Source organism: Archocentrus centrarchus, chromosome 20 (assembly GCF_007364275.1).
Source record: "Archocentrus centrarchus isolate MPI-CPG fArcCen1 chromosome 20, fArcCen1, whole genome shotgun sequence".
Classification (NCBI taxonomy): domain Eukaryota; kingdom Metazoa; phylum Chordata; class Actinopteri; order Cichliformes; family Cichlidae; genus Archocentrus; species Archocentrus centrarchus.
The window spans coordinates 27,637,843-27,652,335 of NC_044365.1; the positions used below are offsets into that span (position 1 = coordinate 27,637,843).

The window sequence follows — 14,493 nt, forward strand, 5'->3', positions numbered from 1 at the left end:
ATATCCATTCCACCAATTACACCACCTGAAAAGGCCATCACTTCCAAGAAGATTTTTTTGGGGGGAAAGCACCAGTTGTCAGCTGCAGACAAGGAGGAGAGAAAGAGTGAGAAGGGGGAGAAAAAGTGTTCCTGCGTCACGTTGCTTTAATTTGTTCACCAGCTGCCAATGAAAATGATGACCTGCAGAAGGTTTCTTCTTCTTCTTCTTCTCTCTTGGCACTCCATCTGCCTTGGCAAAGCACGGAGCCGGATTACAAATTCTGAACAAGTGTAATCTTTATAGTATAATGAATACTACAGAGAAGGCTGATAGGACAAGACCCAGCTCTCACGCTGACTTTACTGATTAAAGTGCTGGCTTTCTTTCCATCGTGAGTTTTGTGTTGAATTTCTGATCAGTTGAGCCTGTGGCAACTGCAGGTTTCCCCCCCTGAATACAGAGCTGGGGTGCCAGCTTGGTTGTTGAGAACGATTAAAGCCTTCAGTCAAGCCCATTTACTAAGCATTCACTAAGATAACATTTCACCCCAAGTCCAATCTGTAGATTAATCACATTAAAGCAGGTCCATGACAAAGACCTGTGCCATTTCCTTTGTCATTTTACTTTATTAATCAAAAACGCAGCAGCTGCGTAAACACGCAGCTGACGTCTTGAAGAAATTAGGCAAATTCTGTAGGGAAAGGATTAGGAGGAAACAAACAACGCCTCCAAGTGATGTTCTGTTTCAGGTGTAGAGGAGGGGCTGTGCGTCTACCTCCGAGGAAGGCTCACTTCCTGCATTCCCCACTACAATATATAAACCCGAAAAGACGGACTTCTCCTGAAACACTCACAAAGTTTGCAAAGCGCAAAAACTGCTCACTTGCAGCCCTCCCTCTCTCCGATCCCTCACGGAGGCTTTAGAGGTGATACCGCCTTAGCAACGCGGGGACAAGGTACCGCCGCGCAAGGAAAAGTAAGAGCAAAGTCGCCGGTGTTTCTGTACTGTGTTATTGCAAAGAAGGAGGTTTCAAACTTGATTTAAGCATGCCTGGATTATACTGTATCGTGTTTGTAAACGGCAATCCTTTAAGTCTTCCCTCTCTCTCTCTTTTTAATTTTCAGAATCATCCAGGACGCGGGATATTGTGCCTACAGTTTGCTAAAACCAAACATGAAACCTCAATTATTTACCTTAGACTTAGTACTCTTGTGCATATCTTGCGGAGCAAGTGCACTAGCAGTGACTATTCCTGTTGTGTCCACGTCCCTGCCAGCCGCTAATATCACCAATCTTGGCGCAGCCTACGACTCTGGAACAGACACAGTGACTATTTCTAAAACCAGGAGGAAGCGTTATATTAGTCAGAACGACATGCTCGTCATTCTTGATTACCACAACAAAGTGAGAGGCAAAGTGTTCCCCCCAGCTTCCAATATGGAATACATGGTAAGTGACCTATTTTGATTCCAAATTATTATTATTATTATTATTATTTTTAAAGGTGGTATATTCCCATTTATTGCGCGATTTTATTGCAGCCACGTGTTCCTCGAACAGGATATCTCATAAAAATAAGTCCAACATGCTTCAATCAAATGCAGGAGCTACGGAAATAATTTGTCACAGAAATAAGAATACTAGCTCATTATAATAGTCGCACTGCTTTATTTAGGAGACGTTTTTAGGGTCTACTTGACATCATCAGCTGTTCAGCAGATCATGCTACTGCACCAGACCACCAAGGTAGTCACGTCCAAAAGAAGAGGGGTCATGTATGATACCAGAACCTTGTTCTCAGGAAACATCCAGTTGTTGACCTGTTAGAGTTTCAAGTCCAAAAACAGACTTAATGGATACATTTTGCTCATTTGGACAGCATGTTTTTTTGTTTGTTTGTTTTTCTTTTTACCTGGCAAACATAACCACTGAAATTGATATATTTCCATTTAAAACTGGTGTAATTTTGTAGCTCTCACATTGCATTAGTGTTGTCCCTTTCCTTGATGAAATCACTGTAGGACTACTTTCTATTAAAGGGCTCCAGTCATGATGAAACCTTGTGCACAATTATACAAGCTATTCAGCCTTCACTCATCATAATGTGTTCCTTGAAAGGGTAACTCCGTAAGGGACACTAGGAAACAAAGTGTCTTCTCTTATGTAACTTATTTGATGGATGACTTCTGTGTTTAGCTGTGGTAACGCCTGCAACAGCGCTAAGAGCTCAGAGCGCCAACTCTTATCTCATATCTCACTGCTACATGAAGATCTAGTGCTGATATTTTCCCCTCAGTTATGTAATGGGTTTCCTTGCTTTCCCCTCATCTGTGTGTGTTTTTTAGGTGTGGGACGACACACTAGCAAAAACGGCCGAGGACTGGGCTCATGTCTGCCTGTGGGAGCATGGGCCACCTCACCTCCTCAGGTTCCTGGGTCAAAACCTCTCAGTCAGGACAGGACGGTGAGTGACCTTTGACTCCCCTGCCCCCTCCCTGACATCTGCTGCTCCTCTCAGGGATGACCCTCTCTCAGCAGGCATGGTCGTTGCCTTGTTGCCCCCTTCCTTTTCTCTCCTAAAAGTTTTCCTCTGTGACCTGGTGACTGCTTGAGGAATGCTCCTGTGACCCTTCAAGTAAACAAAAAACGTGCTTTCAGCCATGACCCGTGAGGACAAACGCCCATCCTTTTAGTGGGTCTTGATTTTCCATTTGGAAACACAGGGCACCTTCATGTGTTCCTACTTTTAGATTTTATTTAGGAGCCACATGAGACTCAAGGGAATACAGGTTATTCTGACTTATTCTCGTGCACTCACCAGTATATTTCCAATGTGACTGTTTTCTAAAAAAAAAAAACAAGAAACCTGATGACTCTTGTAGAGCCATAAAAATGGATAAATCTCCTTTTTGAGCAAAGCCAGTACCTCGGTGTATAGAGTACATAAACCTCAATGGGAAGAAGAGGATTTTCAAAATGACCATACTGACACCTTAAAATACATGCAGGTGCTTTACTCATGGTTCCTAGAGCTGTGTATGTGGCTGTGATCACACAGAATGTTCACCTTAATTTCCAGAGATGCACGTTATTTAACTGTTTTTGTGCTCAGGCAAGCTTTAAAATGCAAAATGTTGCAACCATTGAATTTAAGTCATACTAAGGTCCCTAAGTAATCTGGAAAACTAACCAGGATATGTGCGGCGCATCGGCCGGTGGAGGAAACTAAAATACCTCCATACAAACCTGGACAAAACTCCAAAGTTCTGTCTCTTACTGTTCTTCCATTTTGCCCTAAAAACGGCATTTTTGCCAAATAAAATAACTGATTCAGGTCTGTTTCATCATTTTTCCTAGTCGCTTCCCCCACAAATGTAAGTGCTGCTAGAGTTAGAAAGAATTACAATAGCAAAAACTCTAAATGATAACATGCCATTTGCTGAATTTGTCAGTGTTCTGTCCACAGCTATCGATCCATCCTTCAGCTGGTGAAGCCATGGTATGATGAGGTGAAAGATTACGCCTTCCCCTACCCCCGCGACTGCAACCCTCGGTGCCCACTCAGATGCTACGGTCCCATGTGTACACATTACACACAGGTAGATGAACACTTATTCAGGGTTACTTGGAGTGCAGCTGAATTGCTGCTGCAGTGTAATCAAGTGACAGCTGATGTTTTTGATTTGCAGATGGTCTGGGCAACATCCAACAAAGTCGGCTGTGCCGTGCACACGTGCCACAATATGAATGTGTGGGGTTCAGTGTGGAAAAGAGCGACCTATTTAGTTTGCAACTACTCGCCTAAGTAAGTAAACTTGGCAAACTGACGGTTGACTGTGTAGCTTTGTAGCACAATCTCATATAGTGTTAATTTCATGCTGTAAGGAGTCCTTTTATTTCTAATGAACTTGTTAACCTGATGACAATGCGCTGACGGCAGGCTTAATCCCGACACAGTTCACTCTGTTCTGTGCTTAGCTGTGAAATGCCACCCATGTTGCTAGGAGCACCAAAGCACTGGAGGGCCACGAACCAAAAGAAAAAGTCTCTGAATAGTTTAGAGAATCAAAGAACGCCCAGACTTGTGACTGACTTGTGACCCGAGGTTCTTTAATCTCACTAGTTTGATACGTAGGTGAGAAGAACAGGCTCCTGCCCTATTTAACTTGTGAACTGGGAATGTGGTCTCTGTTCTCTGAGATGCAGGATTGTGTGTTTTAGACAGTCCTGCTTTCCAGTCTGCAGAGGTCACTGTTGTCACAATCTACAAAGAGAAATTCTGTGCATGATACCAGCTGGCTGTAGTATGTTGATTCTCAACACACGGTAGTCTCAACATAGAATTCAGTTCAGTGAGTATGCATATTGCTAATGAAGACTGTAGGTTATGACTGATAGGCAGCTGCTATTTCCCTAGCTCTGTGGTTACCACCAGGTTCACCCTTAATCTTGCTGTCTTCCAGGGGTAACTGGATTGGAGAGGCTCCCTACAAAGTAGGCGTACCCTGCTCTGCCTGCCCTCCCAGCTACGGGGGCTCGTGCAGCAACAACATGTGCTTCCCCGCTCTTAAGACAAACTACCTGCACTGGTTCAAATAAACAAAGGTTTCCTCTCAACATAAGCTTACAACCTACAGTACCACAGAGACATTATCTTAATCCAGTAAGGATTTGCACAACACTCGTGGACCACACTAATTTGTATATATGGGCTTATTTAAAGACAGAAACATGCATTTGAAGGCAGCAGACAATTTAGCATTGATGACTTGTAAATAATCTGTAAATTTATTTTTTTTTTTATACCAGAATTACAAAGACTATTTTAATTGATGCAATATAATTTAAATGTAAAATGGGTCCTTAAACAGTGCAAACTGTACAGTATGTGGTGCTAGAAACACACTTGGTTTTACTATATCAGTTTACAGATGACGTCGTGGTAATAAAGGACATTACCACCATCACAACTCCTCATAGCTGCTCACTTTGGTGCTATGGGCATCACACCTCCATGCTGTGTGCTCTGTCTTCACAGGAATGCTCTGATATCAGGATCAAAGCTTTTGACCTCAGAGGGGAGCCCCCCCCCCCCTCCTTCCCACACTGACAGCATCAGCAGTTTATAAGCTTAAGTGTGCTGCAATTCCAGGTTATGTCGTGCAGAATATACATCAGTTAGAGTGGGAAGTGCTCATTTGAAGGCGTATTGTCAGCTTAGATAACACCTCAGTGGTCAAATGTTTACTTAAAGTGTAATGCAGTGCATTTTCAGTGTTAACCTGCACTAATCGGCTTGTGTACCATCACAGGCACTTCATCCGTTGGGTTTCATTCGTGTTCATATCATTTTGGATGCCAAACAGACCACATGAAATAATTTGACCCATATATCTGTTATGTAGTCATATTTGTTATAGAGAATATTGGTATGCAACTGTATATACCACTCTATACAGTATATTGATATTGTTTAAATATTGTGTTATAATCACTGATGTAGCCGAGCTTTAGGCACTTGAGTGCACCTTAATTGTTTGTAAATGTCCAAAATACCAGGAAATTATTTTTTGACTATGTAGATAATCATTATACCTTGACTATCTTAAAGTATACTGTAAGTTATTCATTTTTACATTAAAATATATTTAAGTGATATTAATTTTTTTTTTGTAAGAGGATTGGAGTGTAATGAAAACATTCAGCATATTCAAGAAGAGGAAAAAGATTAAAAAGAAAATAACGACAACAAAGAAATTAACATTTTCAGCACTGATTGTGAACCGTTTCTACAGTTGTGTTTTGTACGTTTAATAAAATGTTCTATTTTGATTGCTTGTTTGTTCATTTTGTAGAGATCAGGTCATGCCTCTGGCTAAAAGCAGCATCATTATCCAGGGTCTGGTCTGTGTTGTCTAATATTGATTATCTGCTCAAGTATCATTCTGACTCTTTGATTCTGAGTTAAAGAGTGCCCTTGAAGAGTCCCACATCCTGCGTATCAAAAGCGAAAAAGGGGAAGAAAAGAAAACATCTCCGGGCTACAACTGAATCCTAATAAGAGAAGGTTGACTTTGGCCCTGACGGTCTACGTCTACATAAATGAACAGATAACTGATAGGGTTTCAGGGGACTGTCTTGTTTGGGTTTCTCCACTGAAACCATTGACCTTACTGAGAGGGAAAAGCAAGGAGCAGGAAGAATGCAAGCTGTAGAAAGAGGAGTGTCACCCCAGATGCAGCCAAATTATAAGAATGAGGCCATCTATAGAGTGACAGGGTCCTGCTCTAAAATCTCTTTTTTTCTAGATAGAGGGATAGAAGTTGGGATTTAATGCCTTAAAGACACTGATGTGCATAGCAAGTGATGCAATTTTTGCTCTTTTATCCAGCAGGGGTAGCATAATGTCGGGCCCTGACCAATCAGCTTAAGAAACACATAACAAGGAAGATGTAACTATTTTTTTTCTATCAGATAAGTTCAACTGAAATTGTTGCTGCAATACAACATATTTTGGCAGGTTGGATTGCACTATCAAACATTTGCATGATAACCTGTGCATAGCGTGACAGTTTCAAACTACTTCCTGCACATTATTAAGAAGTTGCATTTTTACAGCCAGCCCTAATAGAGCAGCACATTCCCTGGAACTAACCAGCAGAGAGTTTTCGAGGAACACATTAGTATGCATGGGAAAAAATCTTCCTGTCTGTGCAAATGCCAGATCCAGAGCCAAACAGATGATAGGTGGGTGTTTAAAAAGTCACATCATCAGGATGCAGAGCGCGATGCGATGATGAGTTAGACAATCTGCTGTCGACGTTTACCTGGCTTATCCATCAACGACCGCAGCAGAGCAGAGGTTAAGGACATGGGTTTGGGTTGGGATGAAAGCAGCTTGTGATGGCTCAAGGGCATGAACAAGAAAACACCTGCAAATGAAGTGTAAATTGGAAGGGGAACAAATATGTCCATGACATTCATGAATTTGGAATTAATTCAGCATTTTTTTTCCTTCTTTCTAATGAAGGAATGGAAACACTTTGAAAACTTCTTTTCACTTAGAAAGTTGATTTAGACTTTAAACCTGTTGCCATTTGTCTTTTTTGTTCTGCAATTACACTTTTTAAGCTCTGTTCAGATCTTCATTTTGACATTGGTGTGCAGTGTTTGGAGAACTTAGACCCAGGACTCTAAAGGACTGTGGGTGACTGCGGTTCAGGAGGTTGAGCAGGCCATCAACTAATGGGATGGTCAATGGTTCGATCCCGGCTTCTCTAGTCTGCATGTTGAAGGATCCCTTGGAAAGATGCTGAACCCTGAGTTGCCCTGATGCATTTGTTGGAATGTGAGTGTGTTAATGTTTGATAAAAGCACTTAGGTATAGAAAAAAGTGAACGAGGCCTGTAGTAGAAAGCACTTTGAGTGCTCAAGTAAAAAAGAAAGGTGGTAAGTACCAGTTCAGTTTGTTACTCTTCAAAAGACAGTTTAACAGCATCTATCATATATACACTACTGACTGTTTGAGATTCAGTGTCTTCAGCTAACAGCCAAAACACCTTCAATCCTTACATATCAAACCCTCTCCGGAATTCTTGATACCTCTTAACCTCTTCTAACCCATACCACTCCAAGGTACAAAATTTAGTGGAACAGTTTTTCATAGTTTTAGTACACCGTGTGACAACCCTCTTCCCGCTGTTTGTCCCTCTGCATTGCCTTGCGAGTTCCTGGTAGGTGGAATTAATCAGTGTTTGGAGCACTTGTTCAATTTCCTTGGAACATTTAAGATCTGGCTTTTTCATCTAAAATTCAAACAGTCAACAAACTGCTGACATACTGACTAAAGTCAGATTAAAGTTTTTGCTTCTTTTTGGTTAATAAATTGATCATTTTTGGTTAAAACTGTGTGTCTCCCATTATTTGTAATAAATCCTTATGAACCTGCACATGGTCTTTTAGTTAACTTCATTCAGGAATACAACCCCATTGGTTGTTTGTAGAAACTGTTATTGCAACTATATACATTTTAATGTTAGCTTTAGCTGCCATGTCAATGTGTACATGCAAAATATGAGCTTGTGCACCCTTGCAGACAAAAAAGTCAAGGGTGTATTTCAGACCAAACCATTGTACTTTCCTAAATCTAACCAAGTACTTTTGGTGCCTGAATCTCCATAAACTGTAAGTGAAAATTAAGCCTGTATATACATTGCTTGAGCCTGCAACAGTTCATTCTGCCACCAATTTAGAATCACCAGTTAACCTTTGAAGGAAGCTGGAGCACCCAGAGGAAACCCATGCAGGACAATCAGAATCAACTGGGGAAACTTCAGCTGTTTTCATATTCAAATTCAGATATTTCAAATGCATATATTTTTATCAGTAAGTACAGTGTCCTGATTTTTCTTGGTCTGCTGATGCTATTCTCTTACCAAGCATGTGGTAGTTAAGCAAGAAGAATAAAATCCAAAAAGGATAAAGGCCCCACTTAAAGACCAAAAGGAGCGAGTTAAACACAATCAGAAAGATGGAGAGATAAAACAGATGTTCAGTCCCCAGTTGAAACAGTGATAAATCCACTTCAACTGGCTTATGCTGTCAGCCAGCGCTAGCATCTACTGAGGCAATGATGATGCATCTGCAAGCTCGCCTGAAGGTGCACCACTTTTCCTAATAACACATGTGAATTACTGACCTGTCAGATAAACTGTAACTGCTGAAACATTTAAGTCCCCCTCAAGTGTGAAGGTGGTGAAACGTTTATTTACAGAGATGGAGACTTCATAAGGACTGTGGCAGGTTGATAGATTATTAACCAGGAGTGGGTGAGTGTGAAGAGTCCGTTTCCAAATGTGCAAAGAGCCATCCAAATCCAATAATGGCGAGAAGTATGAGAAAGACTTTGTCACAGTTTGAGTATAATAACGAAGAAGAGGGATAAATCTTTTGTGTGGATGGAACTTGGTGATATTGTAGAGGGGCTTTTTTTTTGTTGTTGCACAGCTGTAGAAAAAGTCTCCTCAACTTCATCATGTCTGTACTCTACAACCTCTCTGCCCTCCCTGACTCCACAGAATGGTTGAAAACTTGGCTTCTCTTTGCCTCAGAGGGGATATTGGGAGAGACTTTGTTCTAATTCAGTGTATTTTTTCTTGTTCTTCAGTCCCCCCTGAAGCACAACAACTATGTTTATTTTGTTCCCCTTGCAGCTCAACCATCGGAAATGCACCCTGTGCCCTGTCCAAGCCTCACTCTGTCTTCAAACCTCCAAAAAATCCTTCACTGGCATAGCAGCACTGCAGCTTGAGGACATTAAAATGGAGCTGCTATTAGGACAGAAAAGGCTAGAATAAGGGCTCAGTGAATGTAAAAAAAAAAAGAAAAAAGAGCAGTGTAAATTTTGTTACGTGCAAGATCATAAATCACCCTGTAATACAAGCATATACGGATGGATGAAAATGGCTTTTAGTGAGCTTAGAGAGAGAGAAAGAGTGTCTGCATAGATTTTTTACTTCCTTGTGCTCATGTGGGGAGGAAAAAATAAATAAGCCAGCAGTGTTTTATTGCTAAATAGAGATCTGTCACCCTCAGGAGCTTAGATGTGAGGCTGCTGTAGGCTGAGATAGACCCATGATTATCTTTAAGAACCATACGCTCTACAAAGCTAATCCAGCTAATCCAGAAAGTCTTGCAGACAAGTGTTTTGGACGATAAAGAAAATCTTGCACATAAATGATCGGAAATGCAAATTAACAAATGACCCTGACACTTGACTTTGAATTTCAGCTTAATAAATGTTCTCATTTTGGAGGCCTGGCATGACATTCGCTCGTCACGGTTCAACTGGTTGCCGTCAAAACGCTGAGAATGTTCAAACATTGGATCATCAAGCAAGTCTTCCAGTTAGCAATCCAGGTAGGGCACTGGGTGTGCTGTATTGCTTCACAAGGGGATGACCTTGAAGGGGAGAGTGGCTAAAAGTAAATTACAGTAGTTTAGTTTATAAGATTTGTGCTTGCAATATACGTATGGTTCTTAAAGATTTGTGCTTGCGCAATATACGAATGCTTATCCTGCCCAAAAAGTTCCAACTTTTTGACCACCTCACTTTCAGTTTCAGTGTGAGTACTTTTTCCAGTAAGCCACCTGCCATCTCCCTTGCTCAAGCTACTGCAATCAAAGTGTCCATGAGTTATCTGCTCCAATACGCCCAGCATCTAAACAAGGGTTGGCTTTAGGGTCCTGCAGTTCTGAGAAATATGTCCCATCAGATACTTCAGTTTTGCATTCTCATGTTGCTGCAGCAAATTTTGCTCTTTTCTTCCAAATGATCTCTCCTTTCTTAATTAACGTTGTTTATTCAACTGCTGTTTCAAAGGTCAATTATGAACATCCGTATCAACCAAATAATCACGCACAAGCACATGGTCACATCTCCGACATGTCAGGTAGGAGGAGCCTGTTGACATACGTGTTTCCCAGAGACTGATGTCAGCTAATTGAAGCCTGGCTTTGGATCTCCTCAGATGGTGTCATGTCCATGTTGAAACCCTGCTGCCACCATAAATCTTCTGGGGAGTTAACTGCAGGGTGACATTTTTTTGCAGTTATTCTTTTAAGCTGGATGCCCTTACTTCAAACAAGGAGTAAAAAATAAAAGCGTTTCGGGTACACAAATCATTTGCGGTGTCTCAGGTGTCTATTTTTGTCTATGACACTGTTTATTCAGGACGGTGTTGCCATAATATGTGGGGAAACGTTTCATTTCTCATGGTTTTCATGGTTGGATTTAAACGTACTCCCTGCTCTAGAAGCACCAAAGCAAATGCTGATGTTTCTTGCAATCAGCCGCACTGCAATAAGACACCGTTTCAGTTTGAGATGAATGACTTGTGTAATGGTCTCTTTTCTTGTCTAGTGACTTTTCCTTGGCAAAGCAGGTTTCTAGCATGGTCTAGTAAAACATAAATAAAGCATCTGGCATACTTCAGTATAGATATTCCATTTTACAACAAAGCACATAAACTGGGTTATGTCATAAAACTGTCTATATTCACCATATGTGACATTAAAAGTAATTATATGCTTTCGAATTGACATCTCAGTGCCGCAGTGGCTGTGAGATCGAACCTACAATATGTCTAATGCTGAGACAAACTTCACTTGACCCTTCTCGTTTAGTCTAGGAACATAAACTGAGGCAAAGGTGACCGGCGTTTGGTGTTTGCCTTCCATATCCTATTGTAGTCTTTGTTTTGGATGGGGCCAAGTTAGCCTCCTTGCAGGGCCTAGCGGGGACTTCAGACAAGCGACATCCTGCAGCTGCAAGACACGGGCCAAAATCAATGTCCTCCCAGAAGCACAGTGCTGGGAAAGTGCTGCCTAATCAGATGGGCTTCCTCCTTCACCCTCAACTCTCTTTTATACCCACAGTCAACAAGCTCAGTGAGGCTTTGATGCTGATATGGTACACTGACCCTTTTTCTCCCATGATGTGTTGCATTTTCTATGCGGGGGCCACTAAATTTATAAAAATAACCCTCTCAAGTTTTTTTTTTCTATTACTGAGTTGGTCACAGAGAAAGGGTTTTCCACATCCAATGTGGCCAACCAGCATTCGCTTCAAATTCAAGAAACTGCATGATTATGGGATTCTCTGCAGAAGAGGATATAAGGTGACATTAGACCACAGTGTATTTGGCATCATTGTGGAGTTTTTTTAGTTTCAGTTGGTTTGCGGGCAAAAGCAGTAATCTGCAAACATTCAGCTCAGGGGAGCAAAATTTCTGCTAGGATTACTCAGTGGGTCCCTTCATGAAATCTGACACAAAACAAGGGTGTATTTAGATACCCACAATTCCCCAGCTTCCATTGTTTCTACATTATCACTTTAGGCTTTTTTGTTTGCTCAGGATTTTGCCCTAATAGCCTGAGAGACGGATAAGTGTCTCAGTTTACCCAGAGCCCCTTTTGTGGTATTACAGTTGGGGAGCTGAAGCATTTTAGCTTGTCATCAGGAACTGAAATTCACTAAGAGATGTGCATTGTGTGTTAAAAGACACTGACACCTGGTGGTTATGGGAATATTTGATGTTTGTCATGCATTTTCCTACTAAGAAATCCAAATGTTTCCAGATAAAATTCCCTAAATTGTTAGTATCACATATAATATATTAAAGAAACAGCCACTATTGTTCAGGAGGCAGCACACAACTGTGATTCTTTATGTGTATCTTTATCTTTTTAGATGGCAGTTACAAGATTTTTGCAATTTAAAAGTATATTTTAAATAGTCTTGCATTTCTAATCAGTATTCATTTTTCTGTATGCAGAAAGCATATGGAGCAACATGTGGAACAAGTCGTGATGTTTTTTTCTACAAGTTGTGACAGACAAGTGTTTTGAGAAAACAGACAGGAATACACACCCTGAAAACACACACAAAGCAAGGCCTAAAAAGTCCTAAAGAAATCGAGAGAACAAATTGAGCAAAGACCTGATACAAGACCTGTGAGATCCATCTGGCCCTTCAGCTGATCCATCAACTGTTCATTGAAGACTCATCAGATATGGTCTCTGTGGAAGTGTGGCTGTCAAGAAGACATTCTTAAGGAAGAAAAACAGGGAGAAAAGGCTGAGGTATGTCAAATCAACAGCAACAGGTCTCATGAGGGTCTTATGAAGTGATGAATCCAAATTTGAAGTTTTTGGTTAAATGTGTTGTCAGTGCGCGTGGAGCAGGTCAGGAGAGAGGTGCAACGGTGAGCATCCACAGCCATCTGTGAAACACAGTGGAGGTTCTGTCATGGATTGGGGCTGCATTTCAGCCAGTTGTGCTGGAGATCTTGTCAAAATTGATGAAATTATAAATGCAGAAAAGTAGCTTCAGATTTTGATCCACTATGCAATACCATCTGGAGAAATGCTATTGCATGGTGGCTCAGCACGACAATGATTCCAAACACACCACCAGTGCAGTAAAAGTATGCCTGGATAGAAAAACACACAGTGGAATACTATCACTCATGGATTACATGAAAGCTGCCTAAAGAGAGTTCAGGATGTGTTGAAGAATAAACTGACTTTCAAAAACTGTACAAGCTCTGTTTTTACCTTATATACTGCATTTCTATGTATGTTTGCACAAGTTTCAATAAATCACTGCTCCTATTTCCCATTTTTCTAGCAAAATACTGCAAAAAGAAATGAGGGGTGGCTCAAGACTTTTGCTCAGTATTGTATTACAGGAGACAGAGATGGATGTAAATCAATAAAACATTACAGACACAAGCAATAATTATGCAATGTTTCAGACTTTTGGGGCTCTTAATAAGCGGTTCTCTTTGATCTATAAAAAGAGTGCAGCAAAAACGAGATACATAACTGAAACTACACATAATGAGTACTTTTGATATTGCAGAAATGTTTTGTGGGCAATAGTTCTGCTCTTTGACTTCAGTGCTGATTTTACGGCAGGACTGTAACTGTGGATTTTAAACACTGTTTTGTATTATACTTTTGTGTAGTAAATTGGATATGTCTTGCACTGTGAAGCTTGGCAGTGCGGTTTCAATGTTAACAGTTTCCTGTAAATTAAAATGGAAAATTAAACAGTGAAAAGGGGAAAAAAATACAGCTGACATAAAAAAGGTTGTCTTTGTGAAAGTTACAGGATGAAAAAAAATTCCATATGGGAGACAACAAGTTTGAATCCAATACCAACAGAAGACTAAATGGATTTAAAACAGATCACTCAAGATTTGTGTATTAACTGCCTTGTATTTCAGTTGGACACATTCAACCAAAATCCCCGATTACAACCCTGCAACAAGGACCTCGCAGCCACACAGAGAACAGTTTTACTGTAATTGTGCACTGATCACAGATGCACTGGCATCTCGTCACCACAAGAGGGTGGACACAGACAAACTAATCCCAAGCCGGCCTTCAGGCGATATCTTAGGCACCCTTCTGCTGAGCACTGCTGATAATGTCACAAAAGCAATGATGTCGAACAGCAGCCAAATGACCTTGATGCTCTTTACTCCCATTTTCACCCCAATGCCGTTCCAACACTCTGACCTCAATTGAGCCCAACCAGAACCATTAGAGAGCAATGTGCCAGATAACATGGGCCAACAAAAAGTGTTCTTCGAGACTGTTTGTGTGGTTTGCTGTTGTGTCCAGAGGCTACTGTTGTGTGGATGCGGGGCCTGGCACAGCCGATGCATTCTGCTGGGTTCATGGGGTTTCTCGCAAGACCACATGCTGAATGGAGGAGGTACAGAATGGAGCATCTGGGCCCATGGCTTAACAGTGACTGTGTGGGTAAGATAGAAAGGGTGGGGTGGGGGTGTGGGGGGAGTAGCAAGAAGTGAGAGAGAGAGGAACAAGCAGAGGAGTGGAGAAAGTGAATGTTTTGGCATCAAAACAAAGGGAAAAAAGGGAAAGCGTCTGCATGCACATGGCAGACAGAAACATGCAAGTGACACAGAGGTAACAAAATA

General features: G+C 41.2%; 1 protein-coding gene across 3 annotated transcripts in view; it reads left to right on the forward strand.

Moving 5' to 3' along the window:
* The first annotated feature begins 813 nt into the window (after nucleotides 1-813).
* The window catches only part of pi15a (peptidase inhibitor 15a), a 63,568-nt gene continuing 49,888 nt past the window's right edge, over nucleotides 814-14,493 (forward strand). Inside the window, exons 1-6 of one of the 3 annotated variants that reach the window (XM_030756837.1) lie at nucleotides 814-958; nucleotides 1,108-1,432; nucleotides 2,329-2,447; nucleotides 3,450-3,582; nucleotides 3,673-3,788; nucleotides 4,447-4,578. In XM_030756837.1, coding sequence (XP_030612697.1) covers nucleotides 1,157-1,432; nucleotides 2,329-2,447; nucleotides 3,450-3,582; nucleotides 3,673-3,788; nucleotides 4,447-4,578 — 776 coding nt within the window. In that variant the 5' untranslated portion in view covers nucleotides 814-958; nucleotides 1,108-1,156. Of the gene's footprint in view, nucleotides 959-1,107; nucleotides 1,433-2,328; nucleotides 2,448-3,449; nucleotides 3,583-3,672; nucleotides 3,789-4,446; nucleotides 5,742-14,493 lie in introns of those variants that run through there. The other 2 variants (XM_030756838.1, XM_030756839.1) reach the window with 2 other exon arrangements.